General features: G+C 37.4%; 1 protein-coding gene across 10 annotated transcripts in view; it reads right to left on the minus strand.

Moving 5' to 3' along the window:
- The window catches only part of LOC116538657 (EGF-like and EMI domain-containing protein 1), a 624,824-nt gene that overhangs the window by 543,952 nt on the left and 54,369 nt on the right, over positions 1-26,503 (minus strand). For 5 of the 10 annotated variants that reach the window (XR_004263733.1, XR_004263732.1, XR_004263736.1 and 2 more), the window contains exons 2-3: positions 20,579-20,711; positions 16,087-16,179 (exon numbers count right to left, since the gene is read on the minus strand). Coding sequence is in view for 3 of the 10 variants with exons in the window: in XM_032261154.1 (XP_032117045.1) it covers positions 20,697-20,711 (15 nt within the window). In the remaining 7 variants the exon portion in view is untranslated. The other 5 variants (XR_004263737.1, XM_032261154.1, XR_004263734.1 and 2 more) reach the window with 4 other exon arrangements.

Genomic DNA, 26,503 nt, shown 5'->3' on the forward strand with positions numbered 1-26,503 from the left:
TGTGTGTGTGTGTGTGTGTGTGTGTGTGTGTGTGTGTGTGTGTGTGTGTTCTCCAGAGCATATTGGTTCTATACACTTCAAGATATCGCCCTTAGAAAGGCTATAAGTCAAATGGGTTTGAATACACAGAAATCTATACACCCTTCTATGAGAGTAACAATATAAATTAGCACATTAAAGACTCTGGAAAGTCCTTACAAGAATGAATAGTATGTTAGGTTACTTAACATAGCATTTTCCAAACTTAGTTGAACACAGAAACTTCATGTAATACTTCTTAAAATACAATGGAAGTAGTGATCAAGAGAATAAACTTTGAGAAACATAGTACATTAGAGATTATTCATGTTCAAAAATACATAATAATAATGCATCATGTCCTGCACATCCAACTCTTTACTGTGCTTGATCAATAAAGAAGAGAGTATCCAGCGCCTGTTGAGACCAAGATCCTAACCTGTACAAGCTAAATGTGTACCTTCAATATCTTTTGAGTTTCTCAATTCTCTTGACTATCACTACTCTCCTCCCTTTATCTTACATAAGATTCAACATTTGGCTTTGTCTTTTCTGTTCTTCTAATTTGCCTTTCTCAGGAAATATATTATTAAATTACCCTCAAAAAAGTTCATGCCCAGTTATCTGGGTTCCTAGAACCCTCCTATCTGAAAAATACCCTTCAAATGCCAGATGCGCCAGACCTGAGAGTAGAGGAGACCCCAACATAAAACACTCTAATCACTTAAGGGAATTTTAATAACTGATTATCATGTTTGTAGTTTCCAACGTTGACTAGCCTAAACTCCAGTAGAGAAGAGTAGAATGTTTCATTACAGCTACAACCATTATTAGTAGGCTTTTATTAAAAAAATAAGGAATTTATGGTCACAAAAATAACTAATAAGTAAAATTACTCCTCCAAACCAAGTGATAAATCACAATGGTCTTTGTTGTTGGTAATATTGTTAGTGCATTGCTAGTGCACAATACCCAGAAATAAATAAGATTGAGTAAAATCTCACAATGCACAAGCACACAAGTGCACACATACATCATATACTTCAAATTCAAATGGCAAGGAAGATATATTACAAGAAATAGTAAGTACAGAATATTGGCTTCTGCAGTAAAAGCACAATACCTTTTTTACTCAGAATTTCATTTCAAACTGTTTATCAAGTTTCTTTAAGAGAAAATGGGATTTAAATTTGCAGTAGACAAACTAAAAAGGGTATTTTAAAATCTTATTTTGTACCTCATAGAATAAGAGAAGCTTAATTTTGAACACCAAAAAAAGCAAACAAAAGAAAAACTGTTGGCTGCAAGCAATAAAATAGAAGAAATAATTACATAGTACCCCCCTTATCCACCGTCTCACTTTCTAACGTTTCAGTTACCCACAGTCAACTAAGGTCTGAAAATATTAAATGGAAATTTTTTTAAATGTATATATTTTAAATTACAAAGCATTCTGAGTCGCATGATGACATGCTAGTCCTCTCCACCCTGCCTGAGACATGAATCATCCAGTGTCTCTACATGATATTTACTACCTGTCCATTAGTCACTTAATACATGTCTCTCCCAACACATCTTCTGTCATGGTATCTCAGTGTTTGTATTCAAGTAACCCTTCTTTTACTCAATAATGTCCCAAGGTGTAAGAGTAATGATACTGACAATTTAAATATGCTAAGGTGAAGCCATAAAGCGCATTGTCTAAGTAAAAGGTGAGAGTTCTTGACTTAAGGACAGAAAGAAAAATCATATGCTGAGGTTGCTAAGATCTATAGTAAGAATGAATCTTCTGTGAAACTGCAAAGTAGGAAAAAGAAATTTGTTCTAGTTTTGTTCTTGCATCTCTAACTGCAAAAGCTAAGGCCATAGTCATTCATCTCATCATGTAAGCATTTTATCATCTTACATCATCACAACAACTGAAAGGGTAAGTTCACAGCAATATTTAACATCTCAAATATCTTTTAGAGATACTTAGAGATTACATTCACATAACTCTTATTCCAATATGTAATAATTGTTGTATTTTAATATGTTATTTTTAATCTCTTACTGTGCCTAATTTATAAATTAAACTCTATCCTAGGTATGCATTTATAGGAAAAAACATAGTATATATAGGGCTCAGTACTATCTGTGGTTTCAGGCATCCACTGAGGGTCTTGGGATGTATCTGCTTGAATAAGGAGAGACTACTTTACATGCAAGATTTGGCTACTTGAATTACCTAACATTTTCTTTTCCTTTGGGATTTCAGCCCCTCTCTATTGTATTATAGCTATACCTTTAAAATGCACTTGAAGTCTTCACTGGCATTACACATATAAGGAGATGAGATCCAAATTATTTAGTATGGCAATAATGTGTGTCATGACATTAACATCCAGGCATATGAACCACAACTCCCCAAGCCCCATTCCCGACAATGACCTGGTTCCTGTGTCATGCTGAATGTATTCCTGAAAAGCCATTCATCACTGTATAAATTGTTTTCTTGTCCCCATACTGGAATTTAGGCTTTTCAATACTGGAGCTAGGTACATCTTACACAGGCCCTAAATAATCACACAATGATGTGTGTGTATAACAGGCAAAAGTTTAAATGAAGATAATCATTTAGCTCAAGCTTTCTATAGGAATACTGTTTTCCTAAGAATACTGACTGGGTTCAAACACTAAAAATATAAATCTGTTATGTCCCATTCAGAGAAATGTCAATTTTGTTTTTCGTAACAAAACATTCTTCCATTGTAATGAAACAGCATTGCACAGTGGTTGCAAGGATGAACTTGGGAGCCAGATTGCCTGACTTCACACCTTGGCTTCATCATTTGCCCCCTGTATCACCTCAGATAAGTTAATTAACTTCTCTTCACCTCAGTCAGGCATGTCATCTGTAAAAGAAGACTATGAATAGCACTTACATTATAGGGTTGTTCTGAATATTAAATAAGCCAACATGTTACCTAGCATGTAGAAAGCATGATTTATCAGTTAGCTACTGGTGTCGCTACCATCCACATTAAACAAGTTCTAGTTCATCATTCATTATACTGTGTAGAATCAAATAACCCCGGATGGTGCTAGGTCATTCTCTAAAATTATTATATTTGCAATATCAGGTAATTCTCATGAAGTCTTTTTAAAACTTCTTCTCATGTGTGCTAACACTGGCCATGTTTGAACCCAGAAAGTGGAGGTTGCAGTGAACCAAGATTGCACCACTGCACTCTAGCATGGGCAACAGAGCGAGGCTCCATCTCAAAAAAAAAAAAAAAAAAAAAAAAGTAATGTTTAACCTGTTAAAAGCTGCATTACACTTCATAGTATCTCCCAGTAATGCTCATTTAGAATTGCAGATTCATAAGCTTGTTCAATTAATGATTTTTGCATTTTTTTCTAAATTAAATGTCCTTCTCACACTAATATTATAATTCAATTAAAGTAAGCCATCAAGTTTTCTTAGCATAATTTGCTCTTTATAAACCCCCTGCCATTTTCTTTCCATTTTCATTGTTTCAATAGGCCAACTGCTGAAATGAAGCTGCAAATAAGGAGAAAATGTTTTCTAAACATCCTATATTCATTTGCCATAACAAATCACTATAAACTGAATGGTTTAAGCAACAGAAATTTACTGCCTTACAGTTCTGAAGGCTAGAAGTCTAAAATCAAGGTGTCAGCAGGGTTGGTCCTTTCTGAGCAACATGAGGGAAAATCTTTTCCATTACCATCGCCTAGCTTCTGGTGGTTTGATGGCAATCTTTGTCATTCCTTTGTTTGGGGCAGCATCATCCTGATCTGTGCCTCCATCTTCTCATGGCATTCTTCCTGTATGCATGCCTCTGTATCCAAATTTTCCCTTCTTATAAGGACACCAGTCATACTGGATTCAGGGCCCACTTTATTCCAGAACAACCTCATCTTAAGTAATTATATCTGCAACATCCCTGTTTCCAAATGAGGTCACATTCTGAGGTACTGGGGGTTAGGACTTCCACATATGAATTTTGGGGGGACAGGACTCAATCCATACTACTTCCCAAATTAAAAGTGCTCTTGATGTGGGGGATCGATCCAAGATGGCCGTTTAGGAACAGCTCAGGATTGCAACTCCCAGTGAAAGTGCAGAGGGTGAGTGGATGCCACATTTTTATTGCCCACAGACTAGGCAATTCCCGGGCGGAGGAGCTCCACAGATCACCAGCGTGGCTGTTTCGGCCAGTGCAGCTGTGCCGGCCGGCGCCGCTGCTTTGCCCCGCGAGGCTGCTTTGTCAGCGCCCCGGAGCAGCGGTTCTCTGTACAAAATACACAGGTCCGGGAGCCCTTTTGGCTGGCGACTGGAGCCACGAGAAGTCGCCCATTTGTCTGTTTAAAAAGGGACTGAGCAGAGAACCAGCACAGTAGATACCAGGGCAAAAAAAAAAAAAAAAAAAAGCACCACAAATCTCAGTGCCACTGTTTAAGCCAGCGCAGTGAGTGGCCGGCCGCAGGGGAAAACAAACAGACCCTGGCGCCTCCTCAACAGGTGACTGGAACACCAACTTTAAGAAGGCTCTGAGGCAGGGAGCCAGGCTATCAGGCTCGGCTGGTCCCACCCCCACAAAAGAACAGCAATCAGAAACTCTCTGGATTGAGAGTTTCACAGCAAGCGCAGCTGAACCCGGGATGGTCCCGCTCTGAGGGGGAGGGGCGTCGGCCATTATCGAGGCAGCCCGCCACTACGGAGGTAGTCAGCCAATGCTGAGGCAGCCCGCAGTTGCCAAGGCAATCCACCATTGCTGAGAGACTCCGCCTTAAAAGAGGCGGGCCACCCTTGCCGAGGTAGTTCTAACTACGCCCATATAAACAGGACTGCAGGGAAGTTCACTCAGCAGCTGGGCAGAGCCCACAGCAGCTCAGCAAAGCCTCTACAGGCAGACAGTGACTAGGCTGCCTCGTTGCTGGGCAGGGCAGCTCTGAAGGAAAAAAAAAAAAACAAGGCAGCAGTATAACAGAAACTCATAAATAAAGCCCTAAATCCCTGGGACAGAGCACCTGGGAACAAAAAGCGGTTTATGAGTTCTGCTGCAGCAGACCTAAACATACCTGTCCAGCAACTCTGAATGAACAACGGAGCTCACAGCTCAGCATTTGAGCTTCTATAAAGAAGAGACCATCTCCTCAAGCAGCTCCCTGACCCGTTTATCTAAAGAGCCACCTCGTAAAGGAGAGATCAGACTGACACCTGGCGGGTATCCTTCTGGGACAAAGATAGCAGAAGAAGAAAACTGGTAGCAACCCTTACTGTTCAGCAGCTGCTGCAGGTGATCCCCAGGCAAGCAGGGCCTGGAGTGGACCTCAGCAGACCTACAGCAGAGGGGCCAGACTGTCAGAAGGAAAACCAAGAAACAGAAATAACCTCATGATCAACAAACAGAAGTTCCACTCAGAGACCCAATCTGAAAGCCAGCAACTACAAAGACGACAGGTGGATAAATCCATAAAGATGGGAAGAAACCAGCACAAAAAGGATGAAAACACCTGAAACCAGAATACCTCTCCTCCTCCAAGGGATCACAACTCCTCACCAGCAAGGGAACAAGGTTGGATGGAGAACAAATGTGATGAAATGACAGAATCAGACTTCAGAAGGTGGGTAGTAAGAAACTTTTGTGAACTAAAAGAACATGTTCTAACCCAATGCAAAGAAACTAAGAACCTTGAAAAAAGATTTGACAAAATGCTAACAAGAATGCACAAAATGGAAAGAAATATAAGTGAATTGATGGAGCTGAAAAATACAACACGAGAACTTTGCGAAGCATGCACGAGTATCAACAGCCGAATTGACCAAGCAGAAGAAAGGATATCAGAGGTCGAAGATCAACTCAATGAAATAAAACGGGAAGGCAAGACTGGAGAAAAAAGGGTAAAAAGGAATGAACAAAGTCTCCAAGAAATGTGGGACTATGTGAAAAGACCTAATCTACGTTTGATAGGCGTACCTGAATGCGACGAAGAGAATGAATCCAAGCTGGAAAATACTCTTCAGGATATTATCCAGGAAAACTTCCCCAACCTAGCAAGGCAGGCAAATATTCAAGTACAGGAAATACAGAGAACACCACAAAGATATTCGTCAAGAAGAGCAACCCCAAGGCACATAATCAACAGATTCACCAGGGTTGAAATGAAGGAGAAAATACTAAGGGCAGCCAGAGACAAAGGTCGGGTTACCCATAAAGGGAAGCCCATCAGACTCACAGCAGATCTCTCAGCAGAAACCCTACAAGCCAGAAGAGAGTGGGGGCCAATAATTAACATCCTTAAGGAAAGGAACTTTCAACCCAGAATCTCCTATCCAGCCAAACTAAGCTTCATAAGTGAAGGAAAAATAAAATCCTTTGTGTACATGCAAGTACCCAGAGATTTCGTCACCACCAGACCAGCTTTACAAGAGCTTCTGAAAGAGGCTCTACGCATGTAAAGGAACAACCAGTACCAGCCACTCCAAAAACATGCCAAATGGTAAAGAGAATCAACACAATAAAGAATCTGCATCAACTAATACACAAAACAACCAGCTAGCACCAAAATGGCAGTATCAAATTCACACATAACAATACTAACCCTTAATGTAAATGGACTAAATGCCCCAATCAAAAGACACAGACTGGCAAATTGGATAAAAAGCTAAAACCCATTGGTGTACTGTATCCAGGAAACCCATCTCACGTGCATGAATGCACAAAGGCTCAAAATAAAGGGATGGAGGAAGATTTACCAAGCAAATGGAGAGCAAAAAACAGCAGGAGTTGCAATTCTCATCTCTGATAAATTAGACTTTAAAGCAACAAAGATCAAAAGAGACAAAGAAGGACATTACATAATGGTAAAAGGATCAATGCAACAAGAAGAGCTAACAATCCTAAATATATACGCACCCAATACAGGAGCACCCAGGTACATAAGGCAAATTCTTAATGACTTACAAAGAGACTTAGACTCCCACACAATTATAGTGGGAGACTTTAACACCCCACTGTCAATATTAGACAGATCAACCAGACAGAAAATTAACAAGGATATCCAGGACTTGAACTCAGACCTGGACCAAGCAAACCTAATAGACATTTACAGAACTCTCCACCCCAAATCCACAGAATATACATTCTTCTCAGCACCACATCACACCTACTTTAAAATTGACCACATAACTGGGAGTAAATCACTCCTCAGCAAATGCAAAAGAATGGAAATCATAACAAACAGTCTATCAGACCACAGTGCAATCAAGTTAGAACTCAGAATTCAAAAACTAACCCAGAACCGCACAGCTTCATGAAAACTGAACAACTTGCTCTTGAATGTTGACTGGATAAACAATGAAATGAAGGCAGAAATAAAGATGTTTTTCAAAACCAACAAGAATGAAGACACAACATACCAGAATCTCTGGGACACATTTAAAGCAGTCTCCAGAGGAAAACATATAGCAATAAGTGCCCACATGAGAAGCAAGGAGAGATAAAAAATTGACACCCTATCGTCAAAATTAAAAGAGCTAGAAGAGCAAGATCAAAAATACTCAAAGTCTAGCAGAAGGCAAGAAATAGCTAAGATCAGAGCAGAACTGAAGGAGATAGACACAAAAAACCCTTCAAAAAATCAATAAATCCAGGAGCTGGTTTTTCGAAAAGATCAACAAAATAGACAGACCACTAGCCAGATTAATAAAAGAGAGACTAACCAAATTGATGCCATAAAAAATGATAAAGGGGATATCACCATAGATTCCACAGAAATTCAAACCATCATCAGAGATTATTACAAACAACTCTATGCACATAAACTAGTAAACCTGGAAGAAATGGATAAATTCCTGGACACTTGCCTCCTCCCAAGCCTAAGCCAGGAAGAAGCTGAAACCCTGAACAGACCCATAACAAGGTCTGAAGTTGAGGCAGCAATTAAGAGCTTACCACCCAAAAAAAGCCCAGGGCCAGACGGGTTCACAGCCGAATTCTACCAGACATACAAAGAGGAGCTGGTACCATTCCTTCTGAAACTATTCCAAACAATACAAAAAGAGGGAATTCTTCCCAAATCATTTTATGAGACCAACATCATCCTGATTCCAAAACCCGGCAGAGACTCAACAAGAAAAGAAAACTTCAGGCCAATATCCATGATGAATATAGATGCAAAAATCTTCAATAAAATACTGACAAGCTGATTGCAACAGAACATAAAAAAGCTTATCCACCATGATCAGGTAGACTTCATCCCGGTGATGCAAGGTTGGTTCAACATACGCAAGTCTATAAACGTAATTCACCACATAAACGGAACCAAAGACAAAAACCACATGACTATCTCAATTGATGCAGAGAAGGCCTTTGACAAAATTCAACAGCCCTTTATGCTAAAAACCCTCAATAAGCTAGGTATTGATGGAACGTATCTCAAATTAATAAAAGTTATTTACGACAAACCAACAGCCAATATCATACTGAATGGGCAAAAACTGGAAGCGTTCCCCTTGAAATCTGGCACTAGACAAGGATGCCCTCTCTCACCACTCCTATTCAATATAGTACTAGAAGTTCTAGCCAGAGCAATCAGGCAAGAAAAAGAAATAAAGGGCATTCAAATAGGAAAGGAGGAAGTCAAATTGTCTCTATTTGCAGATGACATGATTGTATATCTAGAAGACCCCATCGTCTCAGCCCCGAATCTCCTGAAACTGATAAGCAAGTTCAGCAAAGTCTCAGGATACAAAATCAATGCACAAAAATCACATGCATTCCTATACACCAATAATAGACTTAAAGAGAGCCAAATCAAGAATGAAATGCCATTCACAATTGCCACAAAGAGAATAAAATACCTAGGAATACAACTAACAAAGGATGTGAAGGACCTCTTCAAGGAGAACTACAAGCCACTGCTCAACGAAATAAGAGAGGACACAAACAGATGGAGAAACATTCCATGTTCATGGTTAGGAAGAATCAATATCATGAAAATGGCCATACTGCCCAAAGTAATTTACAGATTCAATGCTATCCCCATCAAGCTACCAATGACCTTCTTCACAGAACTGGGAAAAAACACCTTAAACTTCATATGGAATCAAAAGAGAGCCCTCATAGCCAAGTCAATTATAAGCAAAAAGAACAAAGCAGGAGGCATCACACTACCGGACTTCAACTATACTACAAGGCTACAGTAGTCAAAACAGCATGGTACTGGTACCAAAACAGAGATATAGACCAACAGAACAGAACAGAGGTCTCAGAGGCAACACAACATATCTACAACCATCTGATCTTTGACAAACCAGACAAAAATAAGCAATGGGGAAATGAATCCCTGTTTAATAAATGGTGTTGGGAAAACTGGCTAGCCATGTGCAGAAAGCAGAAACTGGACCCCTTCCTGACACCTTACACTAAAATTAACTCCAGATGGATTAAAGACTTAAACATAAGACCTAACACCATAAAAACCCTAGAAGAAAATCTAGGCAAAACCATTCAGGACACAGGCGTAGGCAAGGACTTCATGACCAAAACACCAAAAGCATTGACAACAAAAGCCAAAATAGACGAATGCAACCTAATCAAACTCCACAGCTTCTGCACAGCAAAAGAAACAGTCATTAGAGTGAATCGGCAACCAACAGAATGGGAAAAAATTTTTGCTGTTTACCCATCTGACAAAGGGCTGATATCCAGAATTTACAAAGAACTAAAACAGATTTACAAGAAAAAAACTAACAAGCCTATTCAAAAGTGGGCAAAGGATAGGAACAGATACTTTACAAAAGAAGACATTCGTGAGGCCAACAAACATATGAAAAAATGCTCATCATCACTGGTCGTCAGAGAAATGCAAATCAAAACTACATTGAGATACCATCTCAAGCCAGTTAGAATGGCGATCATTAAAAAATCTGGAGACAACAGATGCTGGAGAGGATGTGGAGAAATGGGAACACTTTTACACTGTTGGTGGGAGTGTAAATTAGTTCAACCATTGTGGAAGACAGTGTGGCGATTCCTCAAGGACCTAGAAATAGAAATTCCATTTGACCCAGCAATCCCATTACTGGGTATATATACAAAGGATTATAAATCATTCTACTATAAGGACACGTGCACACAAATGTTCATTGTAGCACTGTTTACAATAGCAAAGAGCTGGAACCAACCCAAATGCCCATCAATGATAGACTGGACAGGGAAAATGTGGCACATATACACCATGGAATATTATGCAGCCATCAAAAACGATGAGTTTGTGTCCTTGGTATGGACATGGATGAACCTGGAAACCATCATTCTCAGCAAACTGACAGAAGAGCAAAAGATCAAACACCACATGTTCTCACTCATAGGTGGGTGTTGAACAATGAGAACACATGGACACAGGGAGGGGAGCACTACACACTGGGGTCAGTTAGGGGGAAGTGGGGGAGGCATAGTGGGGGGTGGGGAGCTGGGGAGAGATAGCAAGGGGAGAGATGCCAGAGGTAGGTGATGAGGAGGAAGGCAGCAAAGCACACTGCCACGTGTGTACCTATGCAACAATCTTGCATGTTCTTCACATGTACCCCAAAACCTAAAATGCAGTAAAATAAATAAATGGGGGAAAAAAAGTGCTCTTGGAGACACATCATTTTAAGAAAATCCTTTGACCAAACATTCTTTCCACACAGAACAGATGGATCATGCAGAAAGACTACTAGATTCCTTGACTTGAACCTACTGGTTGGCTCAAAGTCATACTTGTGACCCAACACTCAAGATTCGTTCAGATTTCCCACACAGTGGGAAACAAAACAGCAGTGAGGTCCTTCTTCTCCTACTCTATGTACTTCACTTGTGATATTCAGAGAACTTGCAGTGAACAAGAAGCAATGCTTAGGTAACAGTTTCTAGCTTAGAAGTCACATGTGTTATTCTCATACAACCCTCATAAATAACAATCTGGCAGATGAAAAATTATGTCAGAAATTATTATAAAGGCATCATGGATGGTTTAGCTTGCAGGCTCTGGAGTCAGAATATATTGATGTGGATCCAGATCCCTTTCTTCCTAGCTGTTTGACTGTGAACAATTTGGATGCCTTGGTTGGGTATAAAAGTGGGGCAAGTAAGAGCATTCATCACATAAACCAGCTGTAACAATAATTTATTACAAGCAAATCATTTAGAATAGTATCTGGTACATAGTCAGTGCTCAGAAAAATTAGATCTATTATTTTATAAATGATAAGATTGATGCTAGGAATATAAAATGACTTCTCCAAGATAATGCAGGTGGTCAATGGTGAGACCTGAACTCAAAACCCCAGAACTCCTGAGGACTTTTCATGTCATCAGACAGCATTCCATAATATCCCACTTTTAATGCACATAAATATCACACTTTGAAATAACAGGGACATTTGGGGACTCTGCCATAGGCATAAGAGTAGAGTACCAACCAGTACTGTTTGATATGGTTTGGCTCTATGTCTTCACACAAATCTCACCTTAAATTGTAATAATCCCCATGTGTTAAGGGCAGGACCAGGTAAAGGTAATTGAATCATAGGGGCAGTGAGTGTTGGTTTTATAAGGGGCTTCCCCCTTCACTCAGCACTCATTCTCTCTCCTGCTGCCCTGTGAAGAGGTGTCTTCTGCCTTCACTGTAAGTTTCCTGAGGCCTCCCCAGCCATGTGGAGTTGTGAGTCAATTAAACCTCTTTTCTTTATAAATCATCCAGTCTTGGATATTTCTTTGTAGCAGCATGACAATGAACGAATATGCTGTTGAATGCGCAAGATACCCCAACTGCAGGACTGCTTGTTTGGAGAACTGAACTTAGGGAAGGAAAGTCCTTGCAGAATTCCATCCATCAGGCACCTCTGCATAATGTTCTGAAATATCTGGTCTGGCTAGACCAAGAAAGGCTAAGGAATTGCTGGCCCTGGACCTAAAAAAAGTTCTATTGTTTTTTTTGTCAAGCCCTACAAGAATCTGTTAGTGCAGCCAAAAGAACTACTACTACTGTTATTAGTATTGTTGTTATTATTCCTTGAACTGAATGTGCTATTTTATGTCTATGGGCAGTATACTGTTGTCTCTGACCAATTCCATATTCTTGTTCTGTTTATCTTTAGGAATTACTTGTAGTTTGTATATTCAAATTTTTTGAGAAACCTTATCTCACTTCCCACTATGACATAGATGAACTCTCTCTATCTTACTATTTGTGAGCTATATTACAATCACTCGTTTCCTGGTCTCTATTTCCCATCCACTAAAGGATACCTTATTTGTTTTGATATCTGCAGTACCTAGCACACAGCCTGGTGTGTAAATATTAATACCTAATTGAAAGACTAATTGGAAGACTAAATAGTTTAATAAAAGAAAAAAACACAATAAAGAATAAAAGAAACAAGAAAACCTCAGAGACTTAGCACCCGACCATTAGGCACAACTATTATTTAACTTGACTTTTGAAGAGAGAAAAGGAAGACCGAATAAGTGATGACGAGAAGAGGTGTGACTTTGTGCGTGATATTAATCAGTTAATGAAGCTCCACGTCGTTCTGCCTGGATCCATAAAATTAAAAAAGAGAAAATTTCACCACCAGCTATCTAGCCTGATTTGCATGTGTTCAAATCTTCAAAGTATTTCTTTTGATTCCCTTAATCAATAGCTATTTTAGAAAGCTCTTCATTACTTCCTTATTGTCCAAATTCATTTTCTTCATTTTTCTTTATTAGAGGCAGATTTTTCAAATGAGTTAAGTACATCAGCAATTTTAGAATCATTATTAACTTCAAGCATTTCTCTCAGTTATTAGCATGACTCTTCTCTCTTTAGGACTACAGTCTTTTCTCCATTTTTAAAATGCTATGTGGTTTTATTTTCCAGACTTCTTTTTTCCATGTATCTCAAATGAGGTCAAGTTTACCCAATAATAAGAGCAATCCATGTTTATAATAATCCTGACCAATAATCCTGACCCTAGATACTTTAATGTATCACATTCCCAGATTTGAAATAAGATGCAGTGATTCCTTATATTAGCATATTAAAAAGTAAATAATTAGGATTTACCTAGATTTTAATCCATCCCAATCAAATAAACTAGTAAAGCCATTACCATGTCCATAAAACAGCTTACAAATAATTTAAATGAATATTTTGATCCTTAAATGCAGTATATTAAAATTAAAACTATACCTATATATTGACACCAACAATCTCACTACTAGAAATTTGTTCCACAAAATTAAAACCGCCACATTATTGCAGCACTGATTGTGACAAAAAACTGAAAACAAAATAAATATCCATCGATAAAGAGGTGGTCAAAAATTTGTGGTACATTGATATTATGAAATACGCATGTGTTTGTATATGATTACATGGGCTCAGAGAAAGATACAAGAGTGTTCAACAGGTTGGTTACTGGGCAGAGGAGATGTGTGACGGGAAAAGAAGGGAAGAAAAGGGAAGGCAAGAAAAAAAGACGAACATTCAGGACAAATGGTACATAGGATATTTTAATATTTTATGTGTATATCAATATAAACAGGCGTAAAAGAATGACCACCACAGTTATCTGAAGCTGATAGGACTGTATATTTTTACTGTCTTTTATTGCATATAATGGACTTTTTAATAATTTTAAATTGTTTGATTTAAATTATTTTTATCACTTCAATTATTATTTATATGATATTTATATGATTTGAAACACAAAATTAAAACTATTCTTATTGTGATATATATATTACATGTATGTATATTTATGTATATACATAAATAAATACACACACACACACACACACACACACATATATATATGGAGAGAGAGAGAGAGATCAGGTGAAGGATTATGTACTTGTACATCAGAACACAAATCCACCCACTGAAAAACAGCTAGGTTATATGCAGTGCCACCAGACTATAATCAACTTGTTTGATAGACTACATATCCTAACAACTACATTATTTTTAAAAAGTCTTTGCTGATTTTAATTTTTAATCTTCCTTCAAGACTCAACTAATGTCATTTCTTAATTCGGTTCTCCACTTGTTTCCCAAATGTTTGAATGATTTCCCAGGAAGTCTTCAAAATTCATTCATAAAACCCTCTGAAATGTACATACTTTTTGATATCTCATTTTAATAAATGAAATGCAATACCATGTAGGAAATGTCTGAATTCCCATTGAATCATCAACTTTTTTTGTATATCATCAATTTCTTTTTAAATGCAATAGGAAATCTAAAATAAGAGAAGACACATTGTCAAAATCTATAGGTAAACACACTTGGGCAACAACAATATGCAAAATGCAATGCAGAGTCCTGAAAAGCATTTTGTATCATTGGTCTTCTCTCATGACTTCTGGAATTGTAGGCTATGCAAACAAACTTGTGGAAAAGAAACACTGATCTCAAATAATCCAGTATTTTCACGAACCTCAAACTGAAAAATAAGAATACTAGCTACCTGAATTTCAAAAAACATTTTAATTACTTTGATACATAAAAGTGTTAAGAAATGGAATAATGAAAATATCAAATTACTAGTATAGAAAATAAAGAATAAATAAATCCAGGTATAATTTCTGGGCCATTATCATTACCATATGTCTTTTTAATTACCTTTCCCCTCCAGGACTTGATATTTTGTAAGATTTGCTCTACTAAAACAAATGAATTTATAAGTAATAATTGATTTTTTAAATTCTTAATGAATCAATGATATGTGTAATTGCCCATCCCAGCTACCAATCAAGATAAGGGAACCAGTGTTGCACATGTAATTGAAACACTTTCTTTAAAGGCAAACAATTTGTTAACATGGATCAATCTACAATTTTTGTTAGCTTCTTAAAAATAATGAAAATAGTGGAAAATATACCTTAGAGCTCAAAGCATCCCCTGACCACTGTTTCAGAATCAGTATTCCATTGTCAAAGAATAAATTCAGGTTAAAAATCAGCTTTAATTCACAATTTGGTTACAAAAAAAAAACAAAACTAGCAAACAAAGAGATTATCAGGATTAATTTCAAAGAATAACTGTGAGGTCACCCATGGAAAACGTGAGCCTTAACCTTATGCCAAGGGCATTGCAGACAAATGGGCATGAGGGATGAGCTCTCAGCAACCTTCCAATTTCAGTTACAAAGATTCAAGTAATGGATACAATAAAGCAAACATGTCAGCAGAAGATAATGAATGCAGTATTTTGGTTAGCTTTTTCTATCTACTTCTTTAACATCTACAAGGAAAGTTTTATTTTGTTTTTCCTGCTCTGAAAAGATAAATATAGATGTATTCATGTCCTCTAGAGACTAGAATCAGATGACTAAGTCAAAACAAAGCCTTTTGAAATCACCCAGTCTTATGACAGATGCAGTAAAGGATAAAGTATCCGCCATGCTGGAAATTTCCTGCACAAGAAACATCTTAAATGTACCTGTCCACAACTGACAGTTGATAAAGTTCCAACCTTGAAAACTAGGTTGCCAAGTATTGAAACTTTGATAATCATGCAAGTTTCAGGTATTTTGCTTGGCAAGAAAGTACTAAATCTACTAATAAGTTGGGTTTAGTTATGAATTACTAATAAATGTATGGCTAATAAATTTGTTGAATTTATTAACAACTTAATGTTAATTCTATTTTGTTCATTCACATACCACAGAGATCTCAGAGATACCATACCGGCAATTTCAGACTATGACTCCATGAAGGATATAACATCTGAGGTCAGAATGAGGTTTACTTATTATTAAGCTTCCATTTCCTTAACAAAATGAACTGTTTTGTACTTACTGCTCCCCTTTGAACTCTAATGGTGAATAATTAAAACTAAGCTACAACCATGTTTTGTGATGCCTGATTACACTGTAAGCTAGAGGTTTTGCTCAGTGGCTAATTTTAAATGCTCACCAAACCCCTAAGAACCCAGCCATTAGTCTGAATTGACAAATTTGGCTGACCCCTAAAAGCAAAGCAGACAGCACCAAATCATTGTAAAATTGTATTGCTGGTGACTCACCATATTGACAGTGGGGTCCATGTAATCCCTCTGAACACTAGCACTACTGGCCTTCACCACCTGAGCATTTGCTTCCACTGAAACAAGTTCCCACTGCAGAGATAGCTAAAAGGAGGTTGAATGAGGAGAGGGTGGAATACAGTTGAGGGAAAGAAAGAAAATCATCAATATAGGCACCAATCCAGAGATTTCCACCAGCCCTTCCACAGCAAGGTTAAATTATGTTTTCATTGAGTTAAGGCCTTACTGTCTAAAACCTTGCAGAACTCTGTGTGGGAGCAACTGTATCACCTGCAAGCTTGTAGAAACGCAGAACTCGGGCCCACCCCTGACCTAGTAAATTGGAATCCATATTTTAACAAGATTCCAGATGATCTGTATTCACATTCAAATTTGAGAACTATTGGTCTAAAAAAAATTCCAGGGATAAGAATGTTTGGCCAAAACAATCTAAAAATCAAACAAAAAATGCTAATAAGAACTAATAGGTGTCATACAACAACATAAATAATTCATCTCATAGTCATTAACTTCCAGGAGTTTATAACATAGTTAAGATGACATCATGGGAAGATATTTTCACTGAGCTTAAACCAGTTTAAGCTAGTAACATTGTGGGCAGATGTTTTCAATAAGCTTAGAGCAGTGGCCTCGTACTGCATGCAATTCACAGTGACCCTTGGTGCCTCCCTCACCACTAAACCTGCTTAACATGAGAAGCCTGTGGCAACTTCATGAAGATGTTTCAAGGGCAGAAAGCACACTGGGGAAGGAAACCGGATGCCAACAAACTCCCAAAGGTACAGAATAGCAAGAGAGATGAATTGTTGTGCTGTGGTGCTGCATTGATTGCAACACACTGAAGCATTTTAAGTGACTTTGCAATAACCGTAAATACATAATATAGGTAAAGGAGTTTGCTAAACTGAACCGTTTCTCCTGGTATGAATAAACTATGTAATGCCACTAGTTCTGCTACCTGAGTGCTGTCAAACATACTCCAAAAGTTCTGAAATACTCTCACCAGAGGTTTGCAAAAGGACTGCATACCTCATCTTAAAAAGTAAACTGCCTCCAGAGTTCTGCAATTAATCATGACAAGCACAAGTTGAGAAATCCCATTTAGATTTAGTACGATGATTTCCCTCCAGACTTTTGAATCAACTGTGGATTACAGATTTGATGCAATGGGAAAGGGGCAAACAGAAAAGGGAAATGGAAGTCAAGGTGTAAACTGTCTGGTTTTGAATCAACTGCTTTTAAACAAAGAGACAGAATATAAAGCAGCACTTTCATGGGTGCCGAGTTGTGACCTTCCATTAGAAACACTTAACAGAAAGGTTTTTTTGTGCATCATGTGTGAATTTTCAGCTCAAATAGATGCTCTGAATCTGCAGTGATTCTAAAGATGCTGAAAAACTTGACAAGTATTATTGAAGTCCAAAACAAAGTGAAATCATTCCTTCTAGTAACAGAGTTAGACAGGAAGAATGATAACTTACAGTGTAGTCATCCCGGTTCATCACACTGGTTGCAACCAGGGCAGCACCAGTAGACAGGCTGCTGCTCTATGTTGTACATCTGTCTGTAGATGGTGTAGTTGTGGGTCCTAACAAACACAGGGATCTAAATTAGGGAGATATAATGTTCCCTCTGAAGGCAAAGCTATCTCAAACCCACTAGAAATTTTTTCTAATTCAAATCCTGCCATATATGTATGTTTATAGACAGAGAGATAGGTGTATATGTATATATAGATAATTGTATATGTGTGCATATAATGTTTAATTTGTATATATTATACAGACACACACCTCACTACAATATGCAACCAAGATTCATTATGGGTATAGGTTAATGAAAACTAAGAGGGACTCCCATATCCCATGGTATAAAATATCCTAAGGATAGTTCAAGCTATCAACAATAAAACCTAAAATTATGATGAGAATAATGAAATCTTGAAAGATAATGAGGAACATGCTTTTCATTCTGATTTGAAAGCTCCTCATAGGTTGCTTCCACTAAAGTATCCACTCTCAACCATGTTGATATCACCCACAAGAAGGTGACAAGAAGCTATTGTGATTGGGGGATGAGAAGAATCTTAGTTGATACAATGGTGTGTGACCCTACAAAGGAACACAGTACATAAATGGATCTAAAGAATATGTGTAGCATTAAAATTTCATGGCACAGAAGGAAGCTGCAGAAAAAAAAACAGTTTAAAAGGCTCTTTAGGGGGGAAATAATAAACCAAAGTTTGAAAACATTGAGCTATTTTTGCTGACCTATCCACAGAACATAATAGCAAATATCTCCAAACAGGCTGATTTCCTTTTTGTCAAGTCAATGTCATTTTTTATTCTTTATTTTTTATTCCAAAAGTACTAACATATCTCTCCCTTTCATATGCCACCCACTATATTTCTAGTCCAAATTGCCTTCATTATTCAAGGTCAATTTCAAGTTACACTTTCTCTAACTTCTCTTTTCCCACCAAGCCAATGTAGATTGCTCTTTCTCTTTTTTCAAATATTGGACTCACTGGCTGCATTGTTTTTATAACAATTATTCACCATCTGGAATTGTAACCTAATATTTTGTTTCATGCATCTCTTCAATCAAAACATAAGTATACGTTTGTATACTTACATACAAACAAAACAGATATGAGCATGGCAAAGATGCTGAACATCTTCAAACAAACCTGCTGTGAGTTAGGGATGAAAAGAATCTTAGTTTGGAGTGCCTGCACTCCAAACTCATCATCATATAGAAAATGTGCAAAACCACTAATCTCTCAAGAATAAAAATATAAAATCTGTTTTACTTATTTATGTTTGTTTTCCCAAATATCTGTAAGGTAATGGATTTTATTTGATTCAGTCCATTATCAACAAAGATTAAAACTCATGGAGGAAGTATAAAAAAAATGAAAAGGAATTTTCAAAAAAAAGTACACTAATGAACACATCACATACCCTATAAATAGGATTTGCATTCTAATTTCTTCGAAAATAAATTTTTCTGCTAAGGCATTATACTACCTAACATATATTGAGTACCTACCATGTACCAAGCATTGTGTCACATGTGTTCAATCTTATCTATGAAGACTTAATCAATTAATCTTCATAATATCCATGTTACAGCATTATTTTTTTTAACACTACAACTAAGACAGAGAAATGTAGGAACCTTGCCTAAGGCCACACAGCTGGGAAGGTCCAGGGGAAGTTTTCTGATTAAAACATCATATAAAAGTTCTGAGTTGGCCTAGTGTAGTTGTAATTCTAGCTGTAATCTGGGTGTAGCTGTAATCTAGTGTAGCTGTAATCCCAGTACTTTGGGAGGCCATGCTGGGAGGATCATTTGAAGCCAAGAGTTCGAGATGAGCCTGGACAATACAGCAAGACACCTGTCTCTACAAAAATAAAAATTAAAAAATTAACTGGGTGCAGTGGCACACTCCTTTAGTCCCAGCAACTCAAGGGGCTGAGGTGGAAGGATCACTTGAGCCCAGATGTTCCAGACTGATTATGCCACTATACTCCAGCCTCGGCAACAGAACAAGGTCCTATCTCTTAACCAAAAAAAAAAAAAAGAAAGAACCACGAAATTCCTAAGTTTAGACCAAAAACTGTTCATCTGAAGGTTCAATATATACCCCTCCACACACACAATGAATATGTAAACATCCACAATTATAAATTACTCTTATAATATTTTATTCAGTCCTATATTATTAGTGATCCAGTATTTTTATACAATGGCAAACCCAATTATTTACAAATGTCCCTCACTTTCTGTTGGCAATAATAGTAGTAATAATAAATTATTCATTAACCTGAAACTACTGAAACCTTCTTTTTTTTTAACATTAAGTATGCTGAGTTTTGATCCTTAACCCATCATCAACTATTTGTGTTAAGAGGTTCTTAGATATTTTATAAAACTATTTGAAAACTTTGGAGGAAAAAAAAAAAGTCTGCATGAAGCCTTGACTCCTAAAAAGCATTGTGGACACTTGCTTTTTCTCTACTTTTCTAGCCTGCAGAGTTAATCCTGATTCAAAGGCCATAATAAAGTTAAAGAAGCTCTAGGTTTCAAAGTGTTACAAGAGTACCAAGGGCAGGTCAGACATTGGTTCACGACTGTAGGTCCCCTGGATCCAAGTCGCGCTAAATTTAGCAAACCAACACAATATTCCTTGTTTCTGTCAGTTTTCTGATCTTTCGCTTTCAATGGTGTACCATGCCATGAGGTAAAATTAGTGGCATCTAACCCAACATACCTCAGACATAAATGAGGTCTAAAGTAATAATATATCTTGTCTCTGAAGAAAAATAAATAACTCTAAATGCTCTTGGTAGTCACATCCTGTGCTCATTTACCTAATGAGCATAAAATTTATTGGATGAATATGTAGGTGCATTTGAGGTGTCTGGTATTGGTTTCTAATAATCAAGGAGAACAGAAGCATTTTTACCTTTTTTCACAGCTCACACACCAACTTGAGCCAGCATGGCCTTGTTTCCAGAGCTTGACAATGGGCGTGAATGCCCAAACATGTGTGTGCAAGTCCCACCACAGTCAGTTACTGTTCTTCACAAACATTTGGCCTTGAAAAAAGAAGAGTGGTAATGTAAATAAATATGTTTATACACGAAGTACTGATTTCTCCATTTTCCACAAAAAGCTTGACATGTTATAAAAAAAATACATAAAGTAAGAAAGCAAAATACAGACAATACAAAAACAACACAAGCACCAGGAAAAAGAAAAATCAGAATAAACTTTAAAGACCAGAAGAAATTTAGAAGGTGGATATAAACATCATAAATTCCCACAAAGTTAGAAAAATTGAGTTGTAAATTAAGTTCTGAGTGCTTTGGTAGACAAAATTTAAATTTAAAAAAATTGCAGGATTCTCAATACTGATGGGAAAAAAGCAAACCAATTTATCAAAGAAGTTAAATTTTTCCTAGAAATGATTTCTGAACAGTATTTTCATTCTGCATGTTTAACTGGGTTTCTCAGGTAATTCTTATTTAAACACAGAGATTTTTCAACCACCATCATTATATTAATATTTCCTTACAGAAATTTTGTACAGATTTACAGGAATTTAGACCCATTATCTTTAATTTTTCTATGAATAAGGCTAACTAATACTAATAGCCTGGAGTGCCAAAATTCAATTTTTTAAATAGTCTTCTTTTGTGACTTGAGGAATGCTTTACTTAGTGATGAATGATTTACTAGTTCGTAAGATTTGTTTTACATTTGAAAATAACACTAATTGTAATAGCCAGTTGTGCCAACCACTCATGCTTTTCCTGCATTCAAGATCACTTACATGCCATGCACTGCCCCTGCTAGGAATATAACAGAAGATTCAGATTTTGATGTTCCTGCCTTCAAGTAGCTCACAGTCTGGCATAGTCTCTACATTCATAACCATCTAAAAATAGAAATGAGCTCTGATTCAGAAGCTGTAGTCCACCCCTTAAATAGCTCTGTGAACTTCTCCAGTGACACAATAATAATACTGATAAGGCCAGGCACGGAAGCTCATGCCTGTAATCCCAGCACTTTGGGAGGTGGAGGCAGGCAGACCACGAGGTCAGGAGTTCAAGATCAGCCTGGCCAATATGGTGAAACCCCGTCTCTACTAAAAATACAAAAAATTAGCTGGGCATGGTGGCGCGTGCCTATAATCCCAGCTACTCAGGAGGCTGAGGCAGGAGAATTGCCTGAACCCAGGAGGCGGAGGTTGCAGTGAGCCAAGACAGCGCCATTGCACTCCAGCCTGGGTAACACGAGCGAAACTCTGTCACAAAAAAAAAAAAAAAAAAATTAGCTGGGTGTGGTGGCATGTGCCTATAGCCCCAGCTACTCAGGGGGCTGAGACAGAAGAATCATTTGAACCCAAGAGGCAGAGGTTGCAGTGAGCCGAGATTGCACCACTGCACTCCAGCCTGGGCAACAGAGCAAGATTCTGTCTTGCACTATTCTTTTTACCTATATATCTTTTACATCACCCTGCGACTGCAGTCCCTTTTTGTTAACACTGTTTTCTGCGCCTCTAAATATCATCATCTGATTTCACAACCTAATTCTCACTTCTAGATATATTTCTGAAAGGTGATTGTTTGGATGATTAGCCTCACCTAAATTAAGTGAAGTTCAAGTTGAACTTTATTTATGAGTTTGCATAGCACATTTTAATACTTTAGGTAAACACAGTACTGTAATAAAACAATGAATGTAAAAACTGCGCATAAGACAGGTATCCATAAAATCATCAAGCATTAGACAATGGTCCTAAAGAAAACTATAGCTTTTAATATTTCCATATTAGACTCTCTGTAAACTGCTATGCCTACATCTTTATGTGCTATATGTTTTTTTTATGAGACAACAGCATTAATTAGAAAGGGCTCACAGTACCTTTGGGTTTTTTTGTCAATTGTTTGAAATCTTACACCACATCCAACCTTGAACTCCACTTTGCAATCTTCATCTATCCACTCATCTATCCATCCAGCCATCCACCCATCCACCCACTTACCTACCCATCCATCTGTCCATCCAGCAAATACTTACTGTGTGCCTGTGTGTGTAAAGCATTGTTCCAGAAGCATTCCCCACACGGGATTTGAGTATACATAGTTTACTTAGGTGGTGCAGAAAACACTAGTCAGAGTATGATGGAATAAAACAAGGAAGGAGAATTAGCAAATAAAAGATTCATTATCAAGCCAGCCAACGTTGGAGGTGTTGAAGGGCAAGGGAACCTGGGCATATACACACTTATTTCTGTCAGCTATTGGTTAAAAGCTGCTTCCTCCCTAGTATTTCAGGCCCAAAGCACAGCAGGCAGAGTCAGCTTCCAGAAACCAAAGTAAGTCCTCCAGCAAAGAAATGCAATGCTGTGAGCTGGAAGCCTGTCAGGTGTGCAGCGGTAAGGGAGAGGCGACCTGGGTGCAGCACTGACAGTTTCAGCTGCAGAAGGTACAAACGAAAAGTCCATATTCTCTTTGATTTGACAATCTAAATAGAAAAGAGAGAAAATAAAAAACACCTAAGCGGATACAAAATGAAGCATGCTTAGATAGAAGCAATTAAGGTGCTAGAACAGAGATAAGAGAAGCTTACGAAGATTCATTAGGTAGGAAAGGCTCCAGTGAAGAGGTGACACTGTGACCTAAGGATGAAAAGAAGGCAACCATGGAAAAGCCAGGGATGCCAGTCAGATAGAAGGAATAGAATGAGCAGAGGCTCTAAAAAGGGAGAAAAGCTTGGCCTCCTGAGGATCTGAAGGAAAGACAAAGTGGCTGGAATGATGAGATGCTTGGTGGGATGGGAAGAGCTTTCCAGGCCAAGGAGTTTTGATCTTATTCTTAGTGCATAGAAAGCCACAGAGATTTTTTTAGAGTTCTCATGTCTGGACACATCTATATCTGGGATGTAGAGATGGACGGATTTTTCTCTCCCTCTTGTAGCAAAGCTTTACGAGACTCAGCTGCCACAATACCACTATCTCTCTACTCCCCTTTCCGACCCCCAAAAGTCTCCAGTCAGGGAGGGAACAAACCTTGGGCACGAGGACACTTCAGAAAGAATTTGTGTAAACACCTCTCATTAGAAACTCATATCCTTTGAAGTCCTAAATGTCTCCCTTACTAAGAACGGATATAAACCCTTACCCCAGCTATTCCATGTCCTATTCCCTATAGGGCACTACTGCATGCATGAGTTAAACTTTTCTCCTATTAATTTGTCTGCTGTCAATTAATTCACAAGCCCCTGATCATTCAGACATAAGTTAATACAGGGAAAGTTTTCCCTCCAACACAGAGAAAAACCAGGTATGATCTCACACCAGTAAAAATGGCTACTAGTAAAAAGTGAAAAAATAACAGATGCTGGCAAGGTTGCAGAGAAAAAGGAACATGTATATACTGTTGCTGGGAGTGTAAAATAGTTCATCCTTTGTGGAAGACAGTGCGCTCATTCCTCAAAGACCTAAAAACAGAAATATAATTTGACCCAGCAATCCCTTTACTAAGTATTTATCCAGAGGAATACAAATCATTCTGTTATAAAGACACATCCATGTGTATGTTCACTGCAACACTATTCACAACAGCAAAGACATGGAATCAACCTAAACACCCATTAATGATAGACTGGATAAAGAAAATATAGTACACATACACCACAGAATATTATGCAGACATAAAACAGAATGTGATCATGTCCTCAGCAGAAACATGGTTGGAGCTAGAGGCCATTATCCTCAGCAAACTAATGCAGGAACAGAAAACCAAATACCATATGTTCTCACATACAAATGGCAGCTAAATGATGAGAACACATGGACATATAGCAGGGAAAAACACATTGGAGATATTGCGGAACGAGAGGGTGGAGGTTAAGGAGGAGGGAGAGAGACAGAAAAAATGGGTACTAGGATAAATATGTGAATGATGAAATAATATATACAACAAAACACTATGACACAAGTTTACCTATATAATAAACATGCATATGTAACCCCTGAACTTAAAATAAAGTTTAAAAAAAAAAAAAAGGTATTAACTGATTTCTGGTTAGGTTACACAGATGTCAAAGACTATCATATGGATAATACTGATTCTTCAAAATCTATTAAAATAATCTATCATTCAATATAAAGAAAAATCACGTAGTTGTGTGTTTAAAACTTTTATATACATGTGTATTTAATATGTACTAATAGAAACATGGATATGTGAACTTGTCTGTATACCCACATACACATATTCAAGAGTGTACATTTTGTTGATAAGTCTTTATACTTACTAAATGTGTTTCTCTGCCTTGTTTTGGATCCTGATAAGTGTTGGAATGTACATATTGGTATATATATATTGGAAAATTTTGCAATATATGTTTTGAAATTTCCCACTAATTATTTTGAACTTTACTGATTATAATTCTGGTAGTTTAATTTTTACATATTTTGGGGCCATTTTTGTTAAGGATTTACCAGTTGATGATTATTGTATATATTTGGTGAATTGGTCTTTTATCATTATGTAGTATTTCTTCTAACCCTTTATAACATACTTTGTATTTGTACTGTTTTACCATAAAATTTATTTGTCTGATGTTAACATTTTTATATCCTCTTTCATTTGGTCAGAATTTCTTAGCTGTATTTGGTTCTGTTACCTTAAATCTTGCTATATAGTTTTTAGAGTCAATAGTTTCATCTTTTTAAAATGTAATTTTTTAGCTTGTATCTTTTAATAGGTAAACAGAGCTTTCATTACATTTTCATTACAAGTATAACTGTACTTATTTTATCCTCTCATTTTGTAGCTTCTGTTTACTAGCAGTTTGTATTTATTCTCTTCTTCTTTCTTATGTCTACTGGATGAAAAATATTTTCTATATTCTCCTTTTTCCACAATTTATTTGGCCTAGTTATATTTCTAATATTTTAATTTTTTATATTTTATACCTAAATGCATGCTATTTTTTGACAGAATATAAAGTTATTCATTGTGATATAATGAAAAACTTGGTTTTTGTCTCAAGTTCCTGGCATGGGGCTCCAAAAACCATTGAAATATCCTGAGTGATATGCTAATATGGTAACTAATTGTTTGTTATGCTAATGAAGTGGCTCACTGTGGGTCCCTGGATAACTTGAGGATGGAGGCCATTCACCAGAAAGACCAACCATATGATTAGCAGATTGGAACTTTTGCTACCTGATCTCCAGGGAGGAAAAGTGGCCTAGAGATTATATTCAATCATGTGGCCAATGATTCAACCAATCTTGCCTATGTAATGAAACCCCAATAAAAACTCTGGACACTGAGGCTCAGGGGAGTGTGCTGGTTAGTGAACACACTGACGTGCTGGGAGGATGACATGTCCTGACTCCTTAAGGAGAGGACACAGAAGCTCTGTCTTCACCCAGACCTTGCCCTGTGCAGCTCATCATATGGCTGTTCTTCCTCGTGTGTACCCATTACAATAAAACTATAACCCCAAATATAATACATTTCTTAATTATGTATTAACAACTAATAATAAAATATTGATAATAGCAAATTATCAGACTTTCCAAACTTGAGAAGAGCATGGAAAGCACCAAACTTATTTACAGTTACTAAGAAGCATTGGTAGCCTGGGCCCCAGCCTGAGACTTGCAGTTGTCACCTGAAGTGGAACAATCTTGTGGAGAACTTTGCCTTTAAACTATGGGATCTGTGTTAATGCCAGGATAGTGTGTGTCAGATTTGAATTGCAGTATACCCAGTACATGTTAGACAGTTGGGTTGAAATAGAGTATACATTAGCTTTATTCCTTCAAACAAGAAAAAAATATATATACCATGTTTCATCTACCAAA

This window comes from Sapajus apella, unplaced genomic scaffold (assembly GCF_009761245.1).
Source record: "Sapajus apella isolate SASKATOON/1434 unplaced genomic scaffold, GSC_monkey_1.0 scaffold4, whole genome shotgun sequence".
Lineage (NCBI taxonomy): Eukaryota > Metazoa > Chordata > Mammalia > Primates > Cebidae > Sapajus > Sapajus apella.